We start from the raw sequence: 26,259 nt of genomic DNA on the forward strand, positions 1-26,259 counted from the left end.
GAATCAAATCCAAAGAAACTTGTACCACATGTACATTAAGCCAACAATTAACATAAAATGCTCAAGAAATTGTGCAAAAAAAAAGCATTTATGTTTACATTCCCATTTCGAGCATTAAATATTTATTTAACAAATTTTATGCAATCTATTGAATGAAAAGTATAAAGTTTTAGAACATTTAATTTTATTTTGTTGGATCAATGGAGCAAATTTTGGACACTTGGTTTTTTTCAGATGACTCTGCATGAGCGAATGTACGGCAAGAGTCTGGCCATGTACTGGCAAGGTGGTGTGGGTGCAGCGGCAGCACCCTCTACGACTATTGTGGAAAACCCTGAGCTGCTGGCGGTGAAAGAAGAGGCGGAGAAGAAGGCAGCCAGCGATGTGGCAGCTGCAGCCACACCTGCAGGATTCAGTGAAACAGGGAGCGAACGGCCCACCCAGGCAGCCCAGCAGGTCCCACCCAAAGGTCCAATCAACAAGCAAATAGAGACCCGGACATCGGATGGGAAGAGACGGATAACTCCCATGTATATCCCTGACACTGGGTAAGTAATTGAACTACATTGTGTTGCCATTCGAAGCTTTGCTTTGTTACACCATTGCTCAGAGATGAGGTGCCCCAAAGTGGGACTGAAACTTGCTGAGGTTTTGTATCTTTTGTAAAGTTTTTTACTCTGATGTCTGTAATTACCTTAAATGATAGTGAGAGTTATGTGCTCATTTCCAACATTGCCTTTTCAATATAATTTTACTGTTCTATGCTACTCGATCAATTACTATTTTGATCCGAGTTACTCTGTTCTCCATTTTTTTCTTAAAGTCTCCACCTATTGGTTTAGTTAGCGAGTACCTATCTGTGTACCAGGCAGGGGTGGAAGAATCCTTGACACACTTTGTTTGGACATATTCTTGGGAAATAAATTTCACTTAGAAGAACTTTAAAAAGCTAAAGAATACCTCAGAAGAAATCCTTATTACTTGATTCTCTTCTGTTCGTACTTTTAATGAAATGTTTAAAAAAATAGTAGGAGCCCCTGAGTAGTAAGTAAGTAGGAGCCCCTGCAATTTCAGCGGAAACCATTTAATCTTGTAACTTGGAATGTTCTTTTGTATTTTGTGGAAAGAAAACAATTTACATATGTAACCAATCACTACTTGTTACCTATTTTGGTTATATAGAATTGGTAATTCTGACTTGCTTAAAATAAGTTTGGGTTAGACATTCATTTACAAAATGCAACACCTCACTAACTTTCATTATGTATTAAATAATCACTAACCAGGCATGCTGCAAAGCTGGTTTTATCGTCCATACTCACTGGGTGGGGGCCACACCACAAAAGCTTCTAAGCATGCGCATGAGGGAGTTAGGGCATACTTAAGCTCTTTGACTTGTTTTAAAAAAGAGTTGGAACATATCATTATCCTCAAACATTAAATTTAGGCAAGCAAATGAATTCAAAATGCATTCATAAATTGCATTCAAAAAACCTGTGACATTTCACTAAATTTACTGTGAAAACGTAAAAATTGAGTAGTTGTACATAATATGAGAAAAGCCATTCAAGCTACAAGTATGCTGATATTTTGTGTGATATTGCATGTTTTGAAAAACTAGTTCCCCTAATTTATATTGCTCATATGTGTATGTATGTTCTCAGGAACATAACTCATGGAAAATCGGCATTCATAGGCCTAATGTTATTTTTATTGAGCTTGCATGTAATTCATAACCGATTGTAATAAAGACTTGGTTGTTCCTAGAAAAAATCAACAGCAAGCATTGTGCACAGTCATGTTGACTGATTAAGAGTTAATAATATATGAAAACTTACCTTGAAAAAAGTCATTTAACTTTGATTTAAAGCTGAAGTCTCAGCATTGCCTGTTGGATTTGTTAGCCAGTTACACCACTGAGGCATCTTGATTAAAGGTGAATTTCTGAGAGAGTAGAGGTGGAGAAGACATTAAAAATTGCAAACCATGCTCAGAAAATTTGGCTTAAAATTCCTATCAAATGGTTTTATTTAGTGAATTTCCAAATATCCACTCATTAATCAATTGCCACTCAAATGAATTTCACATCACCTTAATAAATCACTTCAAATCGGAGCTAGGAGTGTAAAATATTATGCTAATTATGTGACCACTGGTGGTAGTGATTCCGCTCCCTGCACTCCACAAATTTTCCTTCCCAGTGACCAGCCTCAGCCATATGGTTCATCAAATTCCCAGCAGCCTACATTCAGCAGTTCATCAGAGCCAAAGAGTCGGATTTTAATAGAGAAGAGGGATGATGTCATTGTGCAACCCAATGTCTCCAACTCATCTCAGCATTCATCAAACACTTGCATGAACATTCTCTCCACGAATGCCACGGCCACTTCGCAGTCTGGTGGTAATTCTCGGGGAATGACGACTGTGGGTGCAGGGGTAGGGGAAGATGGAATCGGTGCAGCTAAAGGTGTACTCACAAAGCCCATTGTTGTAAATGGTGCACATGAGGGGGGTGGTGTGGAGGCAAAGCTGCCAACTAGTGAGGAGCCCAGCAAGCAGCAGCCTGTGATGGAGATGGTGACACCAAAGCAGGACAGGTTGTCTGCATCATCAGTGTTCAGTTCCGTGGAAAGGTAATTCTTTTCGAAAAAATTTAAATATGATTAATGCATTGAATGAACTGTACCTACATCCTACTCTTTCAATGAATGGGAAATGTTCGCACTGCTGTTGAATAAACTTTGGCATTAATACTTTTAACCATCAGTGTATAAGATATCATTACCATTGATGATTTTCTTCTATGTATCAGATGACATTAGTAGACCAATGCATACTGGTCTTGATAGAAATTTTATCCATATGTTCGGTTATTATGCCCTTTAATGCCAAGTAATGAAATCACAGTGCTTTTAACGTCAGTATTTGGTCTGTGTGCACCCCAAAGAGTGAAGTCAGTGCAGAAATGCTAAAAAGTGAAGTTTAACTCAGTCCAACTCAAAGTGATCCTTATTTAGCAGTTATAAAGGTAAAATATGAAACGTGTATCTCTTTGAAGCTTTTGGATACCTTACCTGAAACTCTTATGTACTTAAAAGTTTTTTGCCTGGTTAACTGTGTGTTAACAGTTTTAAATTGTACACTTATGGTGAACTTAAGAAATGGCATTTGTCTCTCAGTAGCATAAATTTAAGATTTGGCTTTAATTCAATGGTTTATCTGGTAGCATCAAATACTTTTTGTTTATAACATTAAGTACTTCTTTGTTTTTACTGAAGTGAGAAGCCTGTGAATAGAATAGCTGTGAAGCGGAAAGCTTCAGATGGGCTGGAACGAACACCTGCAGCGGCTCAGCCTACTGCTGCAGCTGCACCTACTCCAACACCAAAGCCACCAGCCAAACGTGGACGCCCACCCCTAGCTGACAGGGCACCAGCTTCCCAAGTCAATTCTTCACCAAGTCAATCACAGTTGGTAAGTACATGGTTGTTTCCGGTAGGGGTAAGGCAATACTGATAACTGATATCAATGTTGGCCCATATCCATCATATCAGAATACTAATATCGGTTGGAAGAAATCGCCAATAGTGGTCCCTGGCATTCTTTTGTTTTTCAAATTTCTTGTGTTCCATTTGCAGAGCATTTCTGGGAAGAGGGGAGAAGTGGAGGGGAAGGAGAGTGGCAGCGCACCGAGGGGAGTGGTGAGATCAACGCACCAAAGCCACCATTTGCCCGGGATCAGCAGCAGTACGCAGCAGCACCCATCACCCGCAGCCATGCCAGAGAGTGGGATCTTCCTGGCACCTATGCGTTTGGAAAAGGGGACCATTTTGCAGGTTAGCCAAATCTAGCTGCAGTATCCTCAGTGGGAGGATATGTGGGTGGGAGGGAGGGCATTCGGCAACCAATTACTACGGTGATATTGCAGCAGAGGACATTTTGGAGTAGTATTGCACCTACCTGATAATAGAGGGTGACTCCAAAGTGTAATTTAGGATTGCTCTATAGTACCAAAAATTATGCCAGCCATGGGCTCCCTGTTTTAAACAAGGTGACCACTCAGTCAGGCTAATCTGGAAGTATTCTTGGCTTAATGTGTTGCTGCAAAATTCAGGGGAAAATTACTGAATTTTTTTAAGTCTCTGGAATCTGCTCTGTGAATCAAGAGTTCTTGGTGAGAATGGCATTTTAATGTCATGGCCACTTATCAATCAATATCCTATCATTATTCCTAATCAGATATAAAACACTCCAGAGAGAATTGGGGAGAAAGAAGGCATGTTCTTTGAGATAATCGGGGAAAAGCCATGAATGGAAATATGGAAAATAGTGGTTGCCCTGCTAAAAATTTAATTTTCAGTTTCCAGCCTAATGTACCAAAAGGAATTTAGGTTTAAAAAAGAGGATTTTAGCAATTTTCCCCCAAATCAAAATATTCAGTGAATAATATGGATATTTTTTTTCTTTCGCCTGAGGAAGTATGAGTTGAAATATGTGATGTTTATGAGCATTCTGGAAGAAGTGTTCCAGGGTTTGTTTCCTAAAGTGGAAACACCATTGGGATAAGTGTATACGTGGGGAGGAAACTACTTTGAAGGGGACCCTGACCAATAATTTGAGTGTGACATTTTTTTTGTAGTAAATATGGGAACTTTTTGAACCAACCTGTATATGGGCTTACCAAAATGAAAATTACTAAAATATTATATGAATAACTATAATAATACTTCATTATTCTTAATGGGTGGCTGCATGCCATTAAAGAGCTCATCATATTCAAGAATCTAATGGACATTGATAATTGGGGGACCCTGATGAATAATTTATTAGTGAAGTATTTTTTTTATAATAAATAAATTTCGGGAACGATATTTCCCCGACATGACTGTGCTCCACTGTGCACTCACACCTTGCAGGCTTGGTGGTGGGGGTCTGACCTTGAAGACGCACCAAGTACCAATCACCTGTGAGCATTTGTTCAGGCTAGATCATGTTATTAGTAGACCCATGTTGAGTGGCTCGATGGAAGCCCAAAATCCAGTAAACGATTGCACAGCGATATGCCTGCAAATTTTGTGTTTGAGAAATTGGATACAGAGACATTGGGCATGATTCGCCAGGTGTTCAACAATGAAAGCAGGTCACGAATTGTTGTTTTTAAGTGGCACAAGCTCTTCAAAAATGGCCAAGAGAGTGTGTAGGAGGAGCCATGTGTTGGATGGCCGTCTACGTCAAGAACTGACGACAATGTGCAAGTGCTGAATTCAGACCATCGGTTAAGTGTGTGCATGATCGCAGATCATATTGGCTTTGATAAGATGACAGTGCACACCACTATTACTGAAAATTTGCTAATGAGAAAGATCCGTGCTTAACAGATCCGGAAGATCTTGATGGATGACCAAAAGCAAAGTTGATTGTCTGCTTGCAAAGACATTCTTCCCCAATAAAGACAATTCCCCAAACCCCGACTTGGCACAAGCAGTCTATTTTCTATACCCAAAAGTGAAATCCTCCCTCATAGGACACCACTGTGGGACCCTAAAGTGCGTTCTTTGAAGCTTGCACACAAACTCTAATGGACCTTACACAATCTGCTTACCAAGGAGCCTTCTAGTCATGGGAAAGCCCCTGGAAAAAGTTTGTCAACGCTCAAAGGAGGCGCTTCGAAGAATTTGGAGGGATTTTAGCAATATCCGAAATAAATCTATTTTTCCAAATTTTCTCCCAATACTTTAAATACAAACCTTGTATATTGGCTTACCAAAATTAAAATGAATGAAAGATAGAATGGATAATTATAATAATACTTTATTATTCATAATAGTTGGCTACATGCTATCAAAGGACTCATCACATTTAAGAATCTAATAGGCAGTCTTTAAAATAAAAGAGGATAGAATAAGATCACTAATACTTTATCATCAGGCCAAGAATTGTACGACTAGAGTTATCAGGCCAGTAATTATTTTACTTTCTAGTTTGATATAAAAAATGCCTGTGAATTGCGCAGTTCCCCCAGCTGTTATAAACCCCTCTGTATTTGTTGCTTATTATTAATACAGCAAGGCAGTTAAGTATTCCTGTACTATTGGCTTTAGAATGCTCAAAGTTATATGGTTATATATACCATGCAAATTTTTGTCCATGCCACAAAAATCACCGTTTAAAAGAGTTATTAATGTTATACCTATTGCTAAATGTAGTTTGCATTATGAAAATACCTTTTGTGTGATGAAGAATAAGTTGGTTTGTTTTAAAGCTTTTTTAGGCAGACATTTGGAGACATTTCTCATGAGTGTTGGAAGTAGGCATGGGGATATATTGTAGTGCTTCACATGCGGGTTTCATTAGCTTTGTTAAAGAGAAAATGTTGATCTAATTAGGGAGAGGGACATGAGTTTGAAGGCTCTCTGCAATCAGCTGAATGATACTGTCGCATGAATGAAAGGAAAAGCATGATTTACTTAAATTTCATTTCCTAATAAAACTCTGCAAGGAAGGTTTGCTAAGAGACAATTTTAAATAAACTGCAGAAAATGCAATGATGTACTTCGACAGAGTCATTCACTGGTGTGCACACACTAAACGAGAATTTAACAATACCAAAGTCATTTTGGGATCCAGAATTCTAATTAAGATATTTTATTTATGAGGGTGAGTCCAAAAGTATATACTCTTTGCCGTAACACACCTTCAGGGTTGTCATACTAGCTTCTGCAAATGCATGTTCTGAATTGGTACGACTGTGGTCATAATTGCTGAGTTTGATTCCAATGACATCATTTGCCTTTTAGCTTTTACAGTATATTCAGTATATATATATTACAGTATTTCTGCTTGCAGAAAGATTACACTATAATGCAGTGCACTTGCAGAGAGAACGCGCTGCTCTTCTTGCAGTTTGCACCTAGGAGTAATGTCGAGAAGTGAACTGATTTACCCTGGGCGGAGGGTGAGAAAGGGATTGAAATTCTTTGTGAACTTTTATTATATTGCCGGACAGTGATAGTGATTTATCATGTTGAGGTTTTTCTTTGTGGCTCAAGAATTTCAAAAATGGCCAGACATGTGTGATGACAAAGAGAGAATAGGATGCCCATCAACCTCCATCATGAATGACAAGATGTAGCAAGTTTGAAATATACACTTTGGCAAATAGGCGAGTTATTATCAGTGACACAAAGGCATTTTCATCCGTGAGGTATTCTTTGAGCATCAGTCATGGCCATTAAATCATCCACGACAAGATTAGCTTCAATCAAGTACTTGATGTGTACATACTGAGGCAGCTTAGCCAGCAATTCATAACAAACACTGAGGTCTACTGTTGAAGAAAGCGTTGTTGTTGCATGACAATGCCTGCCATATGGCCACACATGGCTCACCAAAACATTTAAACCATCCAAAAGGTGACATTTAAGATTCTGGAGAACCCTCCCTAGAAGTCCAAATCTCACGCTGATTAGAATTTTGCGATCAGATGGTGCTGACATTGTCCTCATGTGAGAGCAGTATGAAATAAGTGGAAGAATAATAGCAGTTGAAAAATATTATTTTAGTGCACAGAGATCTTTAATTTGCATGGAGCAGTAAAAGTGGACTAGGAAAGATGGCTTTATTTTTATCTGCCAGAATATGTTCTGAGAAAATTATTGTACTCTTTGTGTATTTTGATAATTTTTAAACTGAGAAATTCTCGCACTCGTAAGCAGAGACAATGTGTATGCATGTTTTTTTTCTTCTTGAAGAATGTACCGTTGTAATTTTTTTAGTAGCAGCTGGATGACTGCACTTATCAATGTTTTCTTCTGTCTTGTAGGTTGCGGGAACAAATCGGTACCTGGAAGTGGAGAATGGGCACGGTGCCCATGCGGTCCGATTCAAGGAGCGCTCAGGGGATGGGTACAGGGTGCTGTGGGAGATGGCCCTTGGGGGTTCTCGAGTGGCTGGTGCATCAATAGGACCCAAAGTGGCCGCTGTTGCCATGGAAGACGGAGTGATGCACGTGTTTGAATGTGGCGCGGGGTCGTCGTTGAGTGGGGTCGGTGTATATCGTCCCTTTCCGCCAGTAGTGTTACCCGCACCTGCTGCTCGCCTCAGTGTGGCTGGCACATTCCTGATGGCAGTTAGTACGACAGGTGGTGTGTCAGTGTGGGACATTAGCAAGAATAAAGTGGTGATCTCAAATGTTTCCATGATGCCCATCATGAGGGCAGATTCAGGTAAAAAAAATACATTCCAATTGTTCGGTATCTCTTTCGAGTTTTATGAAAATCTTCAGGATGGCATGAAAAGGGCCCCTGAACTATTATATAGATCTACATCTACATAAATACCCCACAATCCACCAAAAAGTTGTGAGGCAGGGGTTGTAAGCATGAGGTTGGATGGATGAGGGAAAAGGGAAAAAACATTCATTGAAAAACCTCCAAAAAAATGTGCATTATTAAATACATGCTGGCGTAAAACTTAGTTCAAAACAAGTGGCAATTTCAGCGAATGAAATAGTTCTTCGTTGTGCGAAAAAGAAGGGAATAAAAATTTACCCTCACCATTTCACAGCAATATATTTATATAGATAATATATAGTCAAGTATAGTTTGTCCCTTGAATTTTTCCTTAAAATTTTCTCTTTTTTTCATATCTTGTGTCTAAGTCGACACTAGTTTTTTTCATAATTATTAAATATGGCTGAGTTCCGGTTCCATGGAATTAATTTTAATTATAACTTGTAAACTTTTGTCGAATGCATTTTTTCAAGTGCTAAATAGAAATTACAGTGGAACCTCATAGTACGAGCATAATCCATTCCACAATCTTTCTCGCAAATCAAAACACACATTTAGTGAGACAACCCATGAACTCCACATCTCATTTAGCTGTTTTGGACTTAACACTTCTTGAAGGCATGTGGAGTTTCTGAATGGTAAACAAGTAGGGGTTTGATTTTCAAATTGCCGCTTGCATTTTTGCCAAATAGCAGCATGAGACAGCCTTTCATTGCCTTGTGGTCTGGCAATAAATTCTCCTCCGCTGTTATTTGCACAAATATTGGTTTGCATCAGGATCTTCTTCCTGGATCGTCTCGTCACAATTAAAAATATGTTGTGGCACGTAACCCTCAGAATCTACGAGCTTTTTGAAGTCACTCAGAGCTTGCTGCTTCACCATGCCTCACAATGCCATGGGTAACGGTTCTTCTCGTTAGCTTATCAAGCCATGCACAGCATCCCCTTAAATATTTGTACATCCATTGATGATCCTGACATCTTATTAATGAGGTCAGCAAAAATCACTTTCCCCTTCTCATATATTGTATTCTCATTAGTGTTGTTGCATTGCAATTGCTTTTCGCAAATGCATATGAGAAGCAACCTTTCAGTATCATTTAGAATATGTAACCATTGCATAAATACTCTTTTCACTCTATTTGAAGCTTCTATCTCCTTCGTCTTCTTCTTGTTCTTGAGGAAAAGGCCAAACATTGATGTCAACAGATTATTGATGTGCATACTAGACGAGCCATGCTCACACCTTGTTCCTGGTTTTCAATGATTTTTTATTTCATTTCTACTGTTATTTTTATTCTCTTATGGTTTTCTTCTTATGGATATTTCTTTGGGTTTAATTTTAAAACTATGAACAAAATATTATTAAACTTTGCACAAAAACATCACTAATAATTTGTTTGAACACAAGTTTGGGAAAATGTGTGATTAGTAGTGACACTAAGATGCTAGCGGAACGAGTCGTGGAGACAAACTGCAATATCAGGCGTGCAATCAATCTGAGAATATCCTTCTCATCACTCATTATGCAAAAATTTGCTCATTAAGGGAGTCATTTTTGGGGCCAATATTTTTGCTCATGCAAATTACTCTCTGTGCAAAGTTCTACTGTAAATGTAAAACATTTGAATGTTAGTTATCAAGTTGTAAATAATCAATATTTTTTTTATTTTTTCATTGTGTCAACCATTATCATTGACAGTGAGATTTTGAATGTGTTCAGAAATTCAGTGCCATGAGTACTACACAAATGGTACTGCTAAAATTGTTTGATTTAATCCCTTTAATGCAACAAGTAGACAGCAGTAGTGGCAATAATGTTGGTGATTGTCAAAATGTAACCTTGTTAGATTTAAACTCACATCTCAAATAACGTATCATTTTGACTTATTTGAAATGTCTCTCATGTGTAATAATGTTAATATGAATTTTCTAGCCCCAAAAACTACTGCTGCCTGCATGCTACAGTACAGTGGTAAAGGCAAACAATTTAAAGAATTGACCTTTTGGGAAGTAGTTTTGGTAGTGAAATTTGGATCCCGCTCAATATCTCACGTCAATGATAATGGTCGATTCTGTCAAAACATTGAAATAATAAAAATAGATTTATTTACAACTTATTAACTACCATTAGTGTTTGGAATTTTATTTTTTTTCCTTATTACTTGAGAACATGCATTTAGTATTTGTTGTAATAAAAATTGATTCACTGACATTAACATAGTAGCATTTAATAATTATGAAAATTACTAGTACTATATTGTAGAAATATAATATAAAAGATATGTAAAATAGCAAAAATTTTAGGTAAAAATTTGGGAGGCGACTTCTACATTAGTATATTATTATTATAGGTAATCTACTGGTTGGGGTAGGTTTTAGATAGACACAAGCTACCAATGGAAACAAAATGAGGAAGTGGTAGGTATGGTGATACATGAGAGGGGATTGCTGTGATAAATCAAAAGTCGGCCGGAAAATGGATGCGGAGCATATTGATTGGCAATGGGATGTTGAGGTCTGTGATAGAGGGGAGAATGTTAGGCACATAAGGAAGGGGTAGGAAAAGGATAGGGATGTTGGACAGAATGAAAGGAGGAAGGAAGTATGTGGAGTTAAAGAGAAACTTATTGTAGAGTAGGATGTTGGGTTGTATTTTGCTGGGAGAGATGAGAGAATTGTTTGGTAGCTTGTGTTCATCCAAAACCTACACAAGTTTATATGGTAATTTAATTTAAGTGAAAGTTTGAGTACCTAAGTGTGCTCATCAAATGCTCTCTTCTTGCTTAAATTTTTTTTAAATTAAATCATTTATTTTCAGGTCAAAAAGTAACCATTTTAAGTTGCACTTTGACTCAAAATGGTTGTCCAGTGGTGTCTCTCTCAACTCGTAAAGCTTTTATGTACTCGGTTGAACTTGGCTCGTGGCTTTTATTAGGAAATGCAGGTGATCCAATTCAACAGTCCTCATCTCATCTAACATTTGTTCGCTCTGTTGAGAGAGATTCGACATCCCTACCTCTGCATTCCGTTCAGTCACACATCCGTGGGTAAGTACCATTTACTCAATTTTATGGTTGATTGCTTGGAAAATTGATGCCATTTTGCATCATTGTATTTCTAGGGAAGGTTATTGGTTGTAGCCATTAGATGTTGCCATTTGTGATGCAGTTTTTACTCTCTGATTAGGTCATCACTTCAACCGGGTCGTGCTGTTCAGTGTCTTCCAGCATCAACATTATCATCATCATCAATAGGTCCGTCCACTTGTATTTTATCATTCATGGAACTCCAGCTTGCCTCCTGTCGGGCTCTTCATTCTGCTTCCGAGTACAGGCTCTGGCTGCTTGCAATGGCCAGATTTCTCATTCAAGAAGGTGAGTATTCCATGTCCAAAAGGGAAATATGAATCTCTAAAATCTCAATTACTATCTAAAGTTGGTATCGTCAGGGTTTTTTATGTCTGAGGGAAAATAATGGCAAAGTATTTCAAGAGTGTATCGTGTTTGGCAAAAAAAAAACTTATACTTGATTAGTATGTGTTGCTAGCAAGAGTATGTCCAACAGGAGTAAAAACGATTTTCATTGATTCATTTTCCCTGTGTAATGTGTGTACTGTGATGTTTAATAAATATATGGTTTAGGTTATAAATTGCTGAACAGGATTGCATAGTAGTGAACTTATGTATGTACATTTTGCCTATCCTTCTTCGAAGTATCTTCCTCTTCTTTGTCACGGATAATGGATTCATCTAAAAACTTGAACTGTCTTGTTTAGTCTTTTGCATTTAATGGCACTAAAATCAGTCAGGCTTTTGCTTTATAATCATATTTCTACTGTAATTAATGGAAAAATCTTTTCCTGATTTTGGAGAAAGATTGGCTTTTATACTACGTATGTCATATTTGCAAGGTTTATTTCTTATAAAATAATAGTAAAACTTTTTGTGGTATTAGGTGTTTTTTAGAATCTCATAGTATTTGTCATTATTATTAACTTAATCAAGTGAAAAGCTATGCTAAGGAAATTCTTGGGTTTTGCCCCACTAAGGGAATTCTTGGGGATGCTCATTTTTTTGTCTTACTGCGTCTTGATAAGTTTTATTCTAATTTAGTGTGGTATGTATTTATAAGGCTATTTTTATTCTGATAAGTTTCAGTGTTGTTCATTAAGATTGGCCATAGATCTTCTGATGGTGGTCAAGTGGTGATATTATATTTTTCAAACTGTTGCCAGGAATTGAAATGCAGGTTGCCAATTATCATATTTAGTGCTGAAATGTTTACTAGGGCATGGATGTTATTTAATGCTGCAATGGATATCATTTAGTATTATGACTTTGGCCATTAGGGAAGGAAATAATATGAAACCCCATGCTTGCGTTAATGGAATTCAGTTTTTTCCACAATTTACTGAATTTTTTATAGTTTCATGCAATTTTCTATTTTTACATTTATCGAACTGTGTATTTACTCGATTTCATTTTCAGTTTTCCTACTATTAACATCACTATATGCTGGATTCAAATAAATTCTCATTCTAAAACAGTTACTCCTGTGCATCAACTTTAATAAAAAAATTGTGTTTACTTGGGTTGGCATGTATACACTTAAAAAGATGATTAAGAGCAGTAATGTGAATGGATTTAGCAAAGAATTTGAGTACAGTGTGGTAGTAGAAACATCACTTATGATGGAAATTTGAACTACTCAAAATCATAATCTTAGTCTGCCAGGATCATCAATCAATACTTTGTGTGATTAGGACTAAGCTATGTAATTTATACATTTTAAGAACACCCTAGGCAGATAATTCATATCGTACACAAGGTGGAAATGTTAGGAATGAAATGACTTTGACCCAAGCATGATGAAGCATGAAAAATGCAAGGACTGGTGGACAGAAAACTGGGATCATTCGCACTGCCTTGGCACAAGAGATATAACAGTGATGGGCTCCTGAATACTAAAAAGTATTGAAATTCGCTTCATCAGATCGAAACTACACTGAATCAAAAACAATTTTATTTTCTTCGAACAATTTTGAAGTGGGACAACTTTTTGCTCTAACCAGATGTTGAGGTATTCTCACATGTTAAGTTTTCCACAGTTACTCTGTAACTTACATTTCATTCTGCTTGACAATGGAAAGATTAGGCGGAAAAAGAACATTTTCCATTGAGAGGGAAATAAAAATTTTGGAACAAGTTGATTCTCATGATGGAACCAGTATTGTTCTGGCAAAACATCTAGTATTGCCAGCCTCTACACTGAATGCAATGATGAAAAATTATTATTGGATTCTAAAACATGTCAACTAGTGCAGACATTTTTTGTACAAGAGGAAATATGTCAAGAATTCCAAGTTTGAAGAATTAATGAAAGAGTGGTTAATAAGTGATAGATGGTCAAATATCCCCATGAATTTCATCATCCTAAGAGGATAAATATTGCACGCTCCCTCAAGATTGGAATCAAAGACTTAACAGTGTCCAATGGTTGGTTGGATAAGTTTACGAATGGGCACAATCTTGTATACAAGGCTCTGTGTGATGAAATTAGAAGTGTTGACGTCAAGACTACATCTCGGTGGAAGGTGTCATATTTGAATAAACTTCTTAAAGGCTATTGCACAAAAGATGGTTTTAATGCAGATGAGGCATTTATTTTTTAATATACTGCCAGAAAAATGCTGTACTTCGGAGGGGAACAACATCATTGAAGGGTGCTGATCATCCAAAGAGATACTGTCCTATTAATCACAAATGCAGATGGGAGTGATGAGATTTAGCCATATGTGGTTGGTAAATCAAAGAGTCCTAGGTTTGTCCTAGTTCAAATATGTAAAAACATTGCCCACCAGATGTACAGAAAATTCCAAAACATGAGTGACCTTAGAAATATTTGAGGATAAACTTCATGCTTTGGTTGCTAAAATGGGGTCTCAGAACATGAAAATTCTGTCACATATTGATCACTGTCCAGCCCGTACACCAAATGTACGTAGGAGAAATATACAGTTAAAATTTTTTCCTACAAATTGTACTAATTCAGAACTCTAACCTCTGAATTTTTGTATAATTCACTCATTTAAGGTGTATTATCAATAAATAATTGTACAGAAATTCATATCTCTGCAATATTGTGGTAGGAATATAAAGGTAATCAAATTGAATGGACTGGAACAGATCATAGGCTTGGAAGCAAGTTAGGAATCTACAATATACTCATACAACTGCTTTAGGAAGACAGGATTTGATGATGATACAATAGACAATGATTTCAGTAATTAAACATGCAAAAGTGAAAATTCTCCTTTTCCAGCTATTTGCATTTTACTCTTTTTGGGTTCCCTAGAAAAGTGCAGATAAGGGGTTTTGCTGTATATAAGCCCAATCAAATTTCTGTACTTGGGTTCGCTTATAAATGTAATAAATGTATTTATAAATTGATGAATCAATTTCATGTTATCATTTAGGACATAATTAATTAGAAACTCATTGTAATGCTCCGGTAATGATATTTTTTCTTTAGGTATTGAGTGGAAATTGAGGCTTCTCTGTGATGACCTAATGGGGCCAGCTCACAAACATGCTGGGCTTAGTAAATCATGGGAGAGTCATGTATTGGTATGTAGTCAACTTTTTAAGGAGTTTGTAATTAGTATGTTTATCAGTTTGAACATGTAATGTTCCAAAGGACCTTTGGTGATTCTGTGACCTCATTCTTTTAGATCTCTCTGTGCTGAAGTTTCTTAATTTCTCTTCACTTCCTTGAACCTTGCTCTTTCATATTCAAAACTTTGTTCACAGAACTTTTGGGACCTAGTGTGAAATTGTTTGCTTCCTTGAGTCAACTTTGTTGAGTAGTATATGAATCCTTCACCATTCAAAATTTTTCCTCGATATTTTTGGTCAAATTCAGCCTGTTTTCATTGATATTGTCATCATACAAAGTGCATACTGTCATTGAGCTCCAACACTATTTAAATGTTTCTCAGTTGCATAAATGGCTGGGTAGCAGAGATCTTGCTGTGTGGGTACCAAAAATGTGTTAATTGATGCATTAGGTGATAGAACCTTTCAGTCTAGGGTCATCTGTTTTGTCTGAATGAACATTAAGAGAAGTAATGTCACTATTTGATGTCATTAGAATATAAGTACACTTCTTAAAAATATTGGACCATGGACACATTTTTTCTCAATATGTTACTGCAAATAATTTCCTACAGTATTCAGACTCGTTAGAATCTCGCAAGAAACACATGAATATTTCCTGTCATATCCAAGAAAAATGAATTATTTTATGTTGAAACATAAGAACAGTCTTTGTGCTGTAGGGTTCAGCATGGGAATAGATAGCATTTTATTTTGGTCAGCCTCACTCAAGATCCAATGGAGTGCTAAAGGTTGTAGTATTTCATTTTCATGGATATAAATCCCTTAAAAAGAACCTTTTTACCTTACTTTCTTGTCTGTTATCCTCAAACTTGATTAATAACCCACAAAAACACTCCTTGGTTTCATGACTAAAATTATCTTGCTTGATTGGATGTACTTAAAAAATAATCTAATGAGTGTATCTACAAATTCAAATAAATAAGAGTACACTGTATAAAACATAGTATTCTGTTGAGAAAGGTAAATCATGTGGCAATATGGAATGGGTCTTTATTTTTTCTGCTTTTATTAACACATTTAGTCATTAGTTTCCTCAATACTTAACTTACCTCAAAACTTTTCATGATATGGTAACATTATTCTTTTTTTTTCGTTTCAGGGCCTCTCAAAACATACTCTTCTAAGAGAAGTACTTACTGTGATGGGTTCAAATCTAAAGTTACAGAGACTGTACACTGAATACAGTGATCAGATGGAAGTTATATTGGAGGGGAGTGGGGCATCCAAAAAACAATCACATGGGAACAAGAAGGAAAGTAGTCAGGAATCAAACGGAGATGTTAAAGGGTTGGGCTCCATGGGTTCTGGTTAGGAGAGACAGGCTCCCCAGTTAGGTAGGAAAATGAATTTTTTCTGCAGTGGATTACCTTCTTGTGCCAAAAATAAATGAAGATATTTTCTGCTGTGGTGTGTTTAAACTCCATGGCGATATAGTACATACAGCCTCAAGCTTTTTTGTTATTCTTGTCAATTGATTATTTTGTTCCAAACATAATTTTAATGACACAAATAACTATTGCCATATATAAATGTGGTTTATGTATGTGTATAACATTTCTGTTTAATACCAGAGTGCTTTGTTGAATTAAAATTAATGCATCATTTGTATCATCATCATCATTCACATGTATATTCATGTTAATTTAAACCTAGTCATAAAAACACTACTAAAACTGTATAATAATTGAATGAGGAGAAAACATATCATGATTTTTGTATACACCCTCTTCATTAAATTGTTCATATCATCACTTTTTATCCTGTCAATGAAATCATCAACCAACCATTAGAGTACTTGTTACTCTTTTCAATGTCAGTAAACTGTCAATTAACTGTAAGTTTTAGTTGTACAATTGTATTGAGGAGTGGAGGAAATCATTGTAAATACCGTACAAAACTGCCAGTTCACTTGTGTTCCTTTGTTACAGTATTTTGATCAGATAAATTTGAGTCTGTTAATTTCTAAAGTGTTGTTTTATTAACTTTTATGCTGTGGACAAGTTAGTGTAAGGAGGCTCAAGTGTTATCTGTCTCTACGTGAAAGTACCATCATACCGTTCCCAGTTCCTTAAAATAGCTAGCGTACCAAATCATCTCAAACATTCATTTAATGATGTGAATACATTCATTATGAAGATGAATTAAAACAAATCCCTACAAGTAAGTAGCAACACCTCATGGTATAATGTTAGTGAAAGCTGTCATTTTTTAATTAAATTGGTATAAATATGAATAGATGCACTCCAAAGACCAAACCTTTTTTTGACCTAAATTCAAGGTCTTACTTTCAGTGAATGCCAGCATTAGCCAATTATGTTGATGCATCAAGAGGTTGTTACATCATGCCTAAACGTGTAACTGACCATGGATATAAATGTTTATTTTGCCATGATGCTCTTTCGGGTACCCAACTGGTGATATGTATCCAAGTTATATACCAGAGAAGTTTTAACAAGCATTTCACCTCGTTTCACCCCTGGTTACTTAATATGGAAGACCTATTGTTGGATATTACACCAAGGACAAGAGTTGTAAGCTTTTCCTGTAGAATATTTCTTGCAACGGCATTGTACCCATCAGCAGCAGTGTGATTTCTTCTGGGCAAAGCAGAGGGGTAAGTGGTTAGTTTTCACTGTTATTTTGATAAACCTGTATGTCCCTGATAAATAATTGCATAGCAAGTTAAATTTTCACTGTTTATGTTGTAGTCTTGTCTGCTTTTCAGCTCTCTACCTAATGCCATGAATGAAAATTTGTACTAATTTACTAACCATATAATTTAAATCTCTGTGAGAATTAGTAAAAAAAACTTACCATGGTAAAAATAGATTCAGTTAATATGACTGATGCTCCAAGAGATGTAAGCTCATCAAACATATTACAATCTGCAGGACAATGCTGAAGGATTGGATCCATTTTTTGTCATAGGAGTAAAGGAAATATGATCACTTGTCAAATGGGTAATCACTTAACTTAATCACATTTATATTTTCAAGGCATCATTGTACACACAGACATGACATGTTGTGAAGTACATGGCATCGGTTTTTTGATATGCAAAAGGAGTTCTGTTGATCAACTATCTTGGAAAAGGTAAAACAACAATTATTATTCTAACCTTCTAAGGAAGCTGGAAACAAAAATTCATGAATGCAGCATTCAATTTATCCAAAATTAAACCACTCCTTTGCATGTGTTTTTCCCCTAAAATCTAGTGGAAACAAGTAAAGTCATTTGTACCAATATTCATAATTTCCACCAAGTGATGGCCAAGTCTCATTACATTTTACGAGGTTTTGTTTGGTGCTATTGATGCCAAGTAAGCTCAAATGGTAAGGCGTTGACTTTGCTGGGCCTGCAGACATTGTAGGCTGGACTGAGTTGGGTTATGTAGAAACTCATGGGTTTGGTATATTTAGCTTTAGGGTAGGGTGTAGGTAACTTAAGTTTTATAGATATATTTGTATGCAGAGTACTGGACTGTGTGTTTCAGTGGATACATTTCATTTAATTTTTGCAGTTCATGACTTCCAGCTTGTAACTTCCATGTGCCCATACTGTTGAATATTAGCCATTACTATTCATTAACTGTTGGTGTAAACATTCAAATTAGACTGTTAGAAGTGAGTTGTTTGTCCCTAATTGTTGCTGCCAGCCTTCAACTTAAGGAAAGACTGGAAAATCTATGGAAATTGATTATTGTCATTCTAAGTAAGACAAGATTGTGTGATTACTATATCCCTTAAAATTCAGAACCTTAGTTTAAAAACATGTAGAAAATATGATGACCCCAGAAATGGCAGTTGGCCTAAGTTCAGCAAATGCAAAGTAGTAGTTTGTTATTTGTAATGTACGAGGGTCATCCGGAAAGTAGTACCCGTTCGTGAAATAAAAAGACAAAAGTAAATATTAACAAACATAAAAAATTTTATTTGAAAGAGGATACTTTAAACTACTTCTCAACATAATCTCCAAGCAAATTAAGGCATTTGTCATAACGTGTGACAAGTTTCTGTATTCCTGCTGCATAGTCCTTCGCCGCCAGCTCATTGAGATACGCGAGGGACCCATCTTGCACAAATTTTTGCATAATGCAGATGGTGTTTAACAATTTCATGAACAACTGTTCGAGAAACATTGGGAAAATGCTCACAGATGTCATCAATTGTGACGCGCCGATCGTTCCTCACGAATTCGTCAACTGAGCTCACCAGTTGGTCTGTAATGACAGACGGTCTCCCCGAACGCTCATCGTCGTGTGTGTTCCCCCTCCCCATGTTGAAGTTGCGACACCACCGCCGAACAGACGACTCGTCCATTACATTGTCTCCATACACCTCCTTTAATTGGCGATGAATATCACATGGGCGAACGTTTCTTGCATTGAGGAATTTAATCACTGCCCTCACTTCACAACTGGCGGCGTTCTCAATTTTTTTAAACATTGTAAACAATCACAGAAACAACACAGGCAATGCTAGCGTCACGCAACTTGGCTCAGAGAAGGCAGACAAGCCACTGAAGCTATCTGACCTCGTCCAGTGGCTACTCGCGTCGTCAGCACTTCATGCGGCACGAACGGGTACTACTTTCCGGATGACCCTCGTACATATTACTGTTAAATACTAAGGAAGCTTTTCACCATATCCATTTGTGTGAGTCAAGTGTTTTATGGCATTCATCCATAGCTCAAGTGTCTTTCAGGAAGAAAGTTTATGATCAGTATTTTTATAACTATTGCAAAGCAATTATCTTGCAGTGGTAGTACATTTTGATAGTCTACTTACTAAGGCATTAGTTTCTGTATTACTGTACATTACGTTTCCCTCACTGTAATTTCCATTTGGAAAAAATTGACATTTTCCTTTCAGGAGAAAAGTGGCAACCCTCAGTGTAAGAGTTGAAAATATTTTGCTCGGTAGGAAATAATTGATGTGTTGAGAAAGAGTAGTGGAATCATCACTGTAATAACAGCCAAATATCAGCAAAAGCTACCTCCAAAAGAGTCACTTTTTTGGGAGAAACTTAATTTGTATTTACTTATTTTTTATCATAGCTATACTTTTTCATCTGGAAACTGCTGGCAGAGCGACAATAATGAAAGGACATTGTTATTAACATGTTTTCAGCTGTTTAAGGTAGATTTTGGATGGACATGACTGAAAAACAATATCTTTCTTTGCCTCTTGTAATAAAGCACAACCTGATATTAAAATAAACCCTTCTTTAATACTGCAAATTTCATTCCATGCAGGATTTGGTAAAGTTAAAATTGTCATTTCCTCAGGAACTGTTTGTAATTCAATTGAATTGGATATGTTTATCAATTTTATCCAAAAATAACTCATCTCTATCTAATTTCATCAGTAGTTTAGATTTTGTATAATAAACATTTTATCCTTTGGTGATTTAAAAAAATTGATTTTGTTTAGTTATGTACTAATTCTCTCAAGTAACATGAAATGCTCTCAAAATTCTTCCCACAATTCAAATGCAGAATATAAGAAAATAACACTTCTCAGACATTTTTCCATCCATGGCAAATTGTCATGTTCCAATCAAATACCAAGTTGTGTAAAGTTAAATAAATATGCTCTTGATCCTACCACAAGAACAAAGGCATGGCTTGACAATGATATGTGATGTAGATATGTCATTGGTAACAGTTATTTCTTATGAGGGCTCATTCATGACCGACTCTAATGTGTCATTTAAAACATTTTGGCTTGGGTTTCTTAATGTGCATATGTAAGCATGTGTTGAACCACCTGTGCAAGTGAGTCTTGGAATTTTGCTATCTATAGTTTAGCATGAACAAAATGCAAATTATTTAGCACTTTAAATGTCCGGAATAGTAATAAAACTACACGTTTATTTGATCTCTTTAATGGAGAAAATATCAAGGTAAGTTTTTAATTGTGACTGAAAGTTTTTGACGTTTCATCGAATTTCTGATCATCTTTTTTTCATGATATCAGATTAAAATATTGTGTTCATTGTAAGGCAAGATGGATTTTCAAATATATAATTCCACTAATCCCATTCCCAAGTTGGCTAATGTAATTATAGATTTTGTTTGTTTTCATCATTAAATATATATATTTCAAACATTGTTACATCAATATTTTCCATTAGCTATGTAAAATTTATTAATATATATAATGGATTATTAGATAACTGATGAAAATAATAGAATAAATGAGCCAATAGGTACCTGCTTTAAATCTGCAACAATTTAAATTATACAGGTGCAGTTTCATTTACAAGAGCTTCATATCAAAGGTTTTAAGTTTGAACTCTTGAAGATTATCACAGTACTCATCACAGATTCGTTAAAATATTTTTACAGTGTAATGGAAAATAAAAGCTGCTTGGTTCACGAAATCTAAATGTTTATGAATTTTAATGACGTTAGAAAAACAATTTTAAAGTAGTAATATTATATCAACTTTTAACAACAACAAACAGATCAAGGTTACACACAAAGAAACAAAATGCTTAATGAAATGTGGGAGCACATTTGTCGGTGATCAAAAAGCCTCAATTTTTGGATTTTACTTGAGCAGTTTTCCAAAAATCCCTAATCGACTACTTACATGGCTGTCACTTGCTCCAAACAAATTTTAGCTCAAAGAAAGAGGAAATATCAGAAAGGATATTGGATCAAAATTTTCTGTAAATATTAAACTTTAAAGGTGCATCACTAGCAGAATACAATAAATAACAGCTGTCAACTCAATTGCACTAAAAAAATTTCCATCCTTCTGGTAAGGTTCCCGAGTTATGAACTTTAATGTAAGGCATAGCTTCCTTCAATAAGTTGACATGTTTTTCTGTTCTTTCATCAATAAATCTTGGTCCTTGGCAGCTTCCAATCATCAGTAGCTCAAGTTGAGGAGCACTATTTGGGATGTACATTAAACTGCGACCAACAAAGCCAGAACAATCCCACAAATTCAAGGACCTTAAATAGAAAAATAACTAATTTTCAGGTAATGTTTTGACTTTTTGTTCTACAGTAGAAATCGTTCTTGTTTTATTTTTATGACAATATACACTTCATCACAAAGTTTTCTTTAAAACCAAGTGAATTTGTGAAATGGTTTTGAAGTGAATACATTGTCATGGTTCCTAAATAAATAATTTTGATTAATGGGTAAGGTACTCTTTGATTCATTTTAACTTATAAGGTCATTCTTGTACATTCAATTTATTATATGCACCATATTTGGTTAATAATTTCCCTAACTCATTTAAATTATTTTCCATTTGCTTGTCAGATTCTAATGTTACCTTGATTTTTATGCCACTTCAAAGGCTGTATATGTTTATGCTACAATTTGGACGAAATGCACTTGTTTTAATGTTGTGTGTAATGTATATAATTATAACTAATGATCAATTGTACCTTTGTTATGAAGTGAGAGTTAACATGACTGACTAGTGGGTGGAGTATTCATTCGTTTCAAATTTAGTTGGTGCCCCCTAAGTGAAATAGTACTTTTTTGAGCTGAATTCTTTACTTAGTGGGAAACTATAGGTAACCTCAGGGAAAGGAGCTGGCCTTTGCCATGTAGATTTTTTAATTTCGTACACATTGCATACTGCAGGGATTAATTTAGGACTCTTTGATTATAAAGATCTATGTTTAATTATCAAAAAGAACTATGTGATTGATTTCTGTTATCCTCTAGGTTTTTAGGACTTAATTTGAGATGAGCTCAATTCTCACTTATCAAATTGGCCTCTGGGTTGATTACTGGGGTACTGATGGATGCAGTGAAAAGTTTTGGATTTATTATATACCAAACCATTAGAACAACACAATTTTAATGCTACTCCCATTATTGCAATTTGAATTTTATGTGATTAGGATATTCAGTGGAAGACAAGGAGGTTACCATCCATAATTTTTAACAGACTGGTTTTATTATGCCTAGGGCATCTGGCTGTGATGAAAGACCAAGTTATTGTATCATCTTTTGTTAATGCCTAACCCTGATTAATTTAACAGAGGGTCATGCAACCCTTAATTTATGTCAGTGCACAAATAAATGCTTTTAGTACAATGAAAATGTTGATTAATTTTGTCCCAGAATGATCATTTGAAGACTGCCATGAGAAATATTCAGTTGAAATATAAACTCCCTGCACTAACTATTAAAAAATCCTAACAATGTTTAAGGTCATTGATACATGCATTTACATATATCCTGGAGGACAGTAATTTAAAAAAATTGTATTACTTTTATTTAATGAAATATTTTGGAAGAAGATATCATTTTTAGTTTTGGTGCCCCAACCACTGAATATCAATATTCTAAATATCCATCTGAATAATAATTTTAAACTCTGGTAAATTATGGTCATCAATATATCAGGTATAATATGGTCTTCAACCCAAATAATGATTTTAGATTTTTAAAAACCTCAGGACAGAGTCGTATACTGTAGGTTCAGGATTATGGGTCAATTTTATTGCTTCCGATGAACTGCAATGCCACTCTGGTTCTCAAAAATCGTGTTTTTTTATTTAAATATTCTGACAATTTAGATTTGAACCTGGGACTCTTCAGTCAGCAATCACCAGGTAACTGGTGATACTACTTAATCGAGCTCTTATATGGATACCCACTACACAAAAATTAAATCTTGTACTAAAAGATATTGTTTTTGTTTTTATAATGATCTTACCTTAACCTATGACAAAAGTATAAAACACATCGCAGTCCTTCATCTGTCAACCTGTGGCATTGGGCTAGAGAGAGGTGCTCCATTTGTGGGTTCCTGGATGCTATTGCATGGATCGATGCATCATCAATTGCTGGACATTCAGTCATACTAAGGTATTTCAATTGTGATTTCCTCTTATCACTACCTTTGATGATGTTCATATAAGTGTATAATGCAGAGATGAGCACAGCAGAACGTAGCCTATATGCTTGGTTGACTTTAAGTGACATTAGGTGTGGCAACTGTGAGAGCATTTTTATGAAGACAGAAGATGTAATATTCACTGCATTATAAAGATGAAGGGCTTGTAGAGAAGTACACTTCATGAACTCATCAAACATATCCTCACTCATGGCAATAGCATCAACATCTAAGACAATAAGAGAGGAAGCAAGAAATCTCAATATATGAGGTGAATGTGTTAGATGCATATGTGAGGGTGTATTTCCTTTATTATCCGAATTAAACCAGTTGTATAGGGCACGAAAATAGAGTGGAGGAGAATGAGACCCTTCACCAAGATGTGAGTTTAGGAGGGACACAACCCAGTTTAATGCTCCTGGACGATTCCCCACTGTTAAATCTATGCTCTGGAGCTTAGGAAGTTGCGTTAATATCTCAAAGAAAAGCCTGCTGCGTATTTCTACACCAGTTAAAGTAACTGAATTAAGACAACGACATGCCTTCAAAACTTTCAATAGGACCCGGGATGGAATTTGTGAATTGTCTTCTATCTCACAGGGCATGAAATATGCATTATTATCCATAAAAATAGATGCAACTGATTTCCAATCAAAATCAGAAGGACAAGTGGAAAAATTAATGGCATAAGGGCTTAGCCTTGATAGGGGCCTATAGTTCTGTCTCACAATAATGCGCTCTAATTTCCGGTTTCTTTGACACACTTCCTCAAGTAGAACTTTGGTGTCAGATCTATTGGAAATTTCAAGGTGCTTCAACTCTGGAGCTAACTGAAGAAGGCGGATAACTTCTTTGGAGGGAACTGCATCACCTTCAAATTTTAATTCACGCCATAGAGCAGGATGGCGAGAATACAAAAACCACTTTCTGCACACCGGAGATATGATAAGATTCAATTCTTTTACGTTGAGATGGGCAAGGATTTTTATCACCATTTCCTCCGGTAGTTTTGTGAAAGGATTTTTACGATTACGAGACACTTTTCTTGAAGAAGTATTGTCTTCGTCTTCAATAACCCTTTGCTGTACTGCCGAAATAAATGAAAAGACTTTGGAAGGTCTTAAATAATACCTCGATCTGTTACGAGAATCCCGTATTCTGGGATCTTTTTTTATTTCTTTTCCCGGTGTATTAGTCATCTTGACCCTGAAATAATGGACAAACAGAATAATTTCATTATAATATCATGTATTCTGCAGTTTAAAAAAGGATAATATTGAAAATACTCACAAGAGCTATTGAAAATTACAAATTTCATAAAATTGCCAAAACTAATTGTTTACGTTAAATGCGCTAAGTACAAATAATAATACAACGATTGATTCAAAAATATGATATTATATATCCAAACAATTAAGTATAACAACGAACATGAATAACCACTCAAAATTATGATAAATCTTTAATCGTTGTTTACTTTCTCTACAGAAGCACGTTATAACTTCTTGTAGATTCTTGTTTTGCCGCTTCACATGCATTGCGTGATTACTTTGTTTGTTTATTTTTGAACACCCAACCTTTGAAATGTTGTTGAAACGTTTCTCATTTACTTTCTTCTTCAAAATGCTAAAAAGAGTTTTTTAATCCCAGAGTATTTTCACACTTTAATGCGGAATGCAATAAAATATAGAGAAGATGCCTTACACAAATCTTAGAAATAGATCATCTTTGCTGAACAAAAGGCCTGTTGAATTGTCGAGTCTTCCCAGTCATGTGCTCCAGCGGACTCGTCGATATTTTTCGGACCCAACTCCTGAAACTAGAGAATTAAGTAAAGATTGGACATCAGTGAACGAATATCCGTTCATATGGACAAACCTGGTTTTCCGAGGAAACAAGGCATCAACTGACACCATATGCAACATCCTGCAAAATGTATGTACCTATACTGAATGTGTTATCACATAGCAATACAGAGATATCAATAGCAGCAGTGAGATATTTTCTATTTAGCACGAATGAAGCACCAGAAGAGGGTCGAATTCACTTATACATAAAGGTACCTGTGAAGCTTACTAGTAGTATAGTAGTGCAATTGAAGATTTTTGTATTTAGATAAATTTGTGTCAGTCTAAATTATCTGGATACTGCCATAAATTAACAGCAGATGTTTGCCCAAACGTTGAAAATGTAATATTGTGTTTTTTTCTAAATGGATAGTGGAATTTGAATTGGCTATTACGAAATTTCCTTTTTTAGGATGCATGTTATCGGAGAGGACGACTATTTTCGACGACGAAGGTTTATGTTTATTGCCTATGTAATTGGTTTCTCGCTGAATACGCTGTAAAATATCAGTAATTTATTTGCCCATCATCTGGGGGCTACTCATCCCTCCTTCATGCGTCTATCGA

General features: G+C 35.8%; 2 protein-coding genes across 3 annotated transcripts in view; one reads left to right on the forward strand and one right to left on the reverse strand.

Annotated features, from left to right (window-relative positions):
• The window catches only part of Hira (histone cell cycle regulator-like protein), a 32,682-nt gene extending 15,766 nt beyond the window's left edge, over positions 1–16,916 (forward strand). For both annotated transcript variants that reach the window (XM_071592669.1, XM_071592668.1), the window contains exons 9-17: positions 235–548; positions 2,202–2,633; positions 3,279–3,474; positions 3,639–3,836; positions 7,823–8,225; positions 11,113–11,341; positions 11,481–11,668; positions 14,826–14,920; positions 16,071–16,916. In XM_071592669.1, coding sequence (XP_071448770.1) covers positions 235–548; positions 2,202–2,633; positions 3,279–3,474; positions 3,639–3,836; positions 7,823–8,225; positions 11,113–11,341; positions 11,481–11,668; positions 14,826–14,920; positions 16,071–16,283 — 2,268 coding nt within the window. In that variant the 3' untranslated portion in view covers positions 16,284–16,916. The remainder of the gene's footprint in view (positions 1–234; positions 549–2,201; positions 2,634–3,278; positions 3,475–3,638; positions 3,837–7,822; positions 8,226–11,112; positions 11,342–11,480; positions 11,669–14,825; positions 14,921–16,070) is intronic.
• A 6,745-nt stretch (positions 16,917–23,661) lies between these two features.
• LOC139694105 (F-box and leucine-rich repeat protein 13-like) lies at positions 23,662–25,044 on the reverse strand. The gene has a single exon (XM_071592533.1). The coding sequence runs from the start codon at positions 25,042–25,044 to the stop codon at positions 23,662–23,664; it is 1,383 nt and encodes a 460-aa protein (XP_071448634.1).
• Between the last annotated feature and the right edge of the window lie 1,215 nt (positions 25,045–26,259).

The sequence above is a fragment of the Hetaerina americana genome, unplaced genomic scaffold, assembly GCF_022747635.1.
Source record: "Hetaerina americana unplaced genomic scaffold, ioHetAmer1.1.p SCAF_5, whole genome shotgun sequence".
NCBI classification, from domain to species: domain Eukaryota; kingdom Metazoa; phylum Arthropoda; class Insecta; order Odonata; family Calopterygidae; genus Hetaerina; species Hetaerina americana.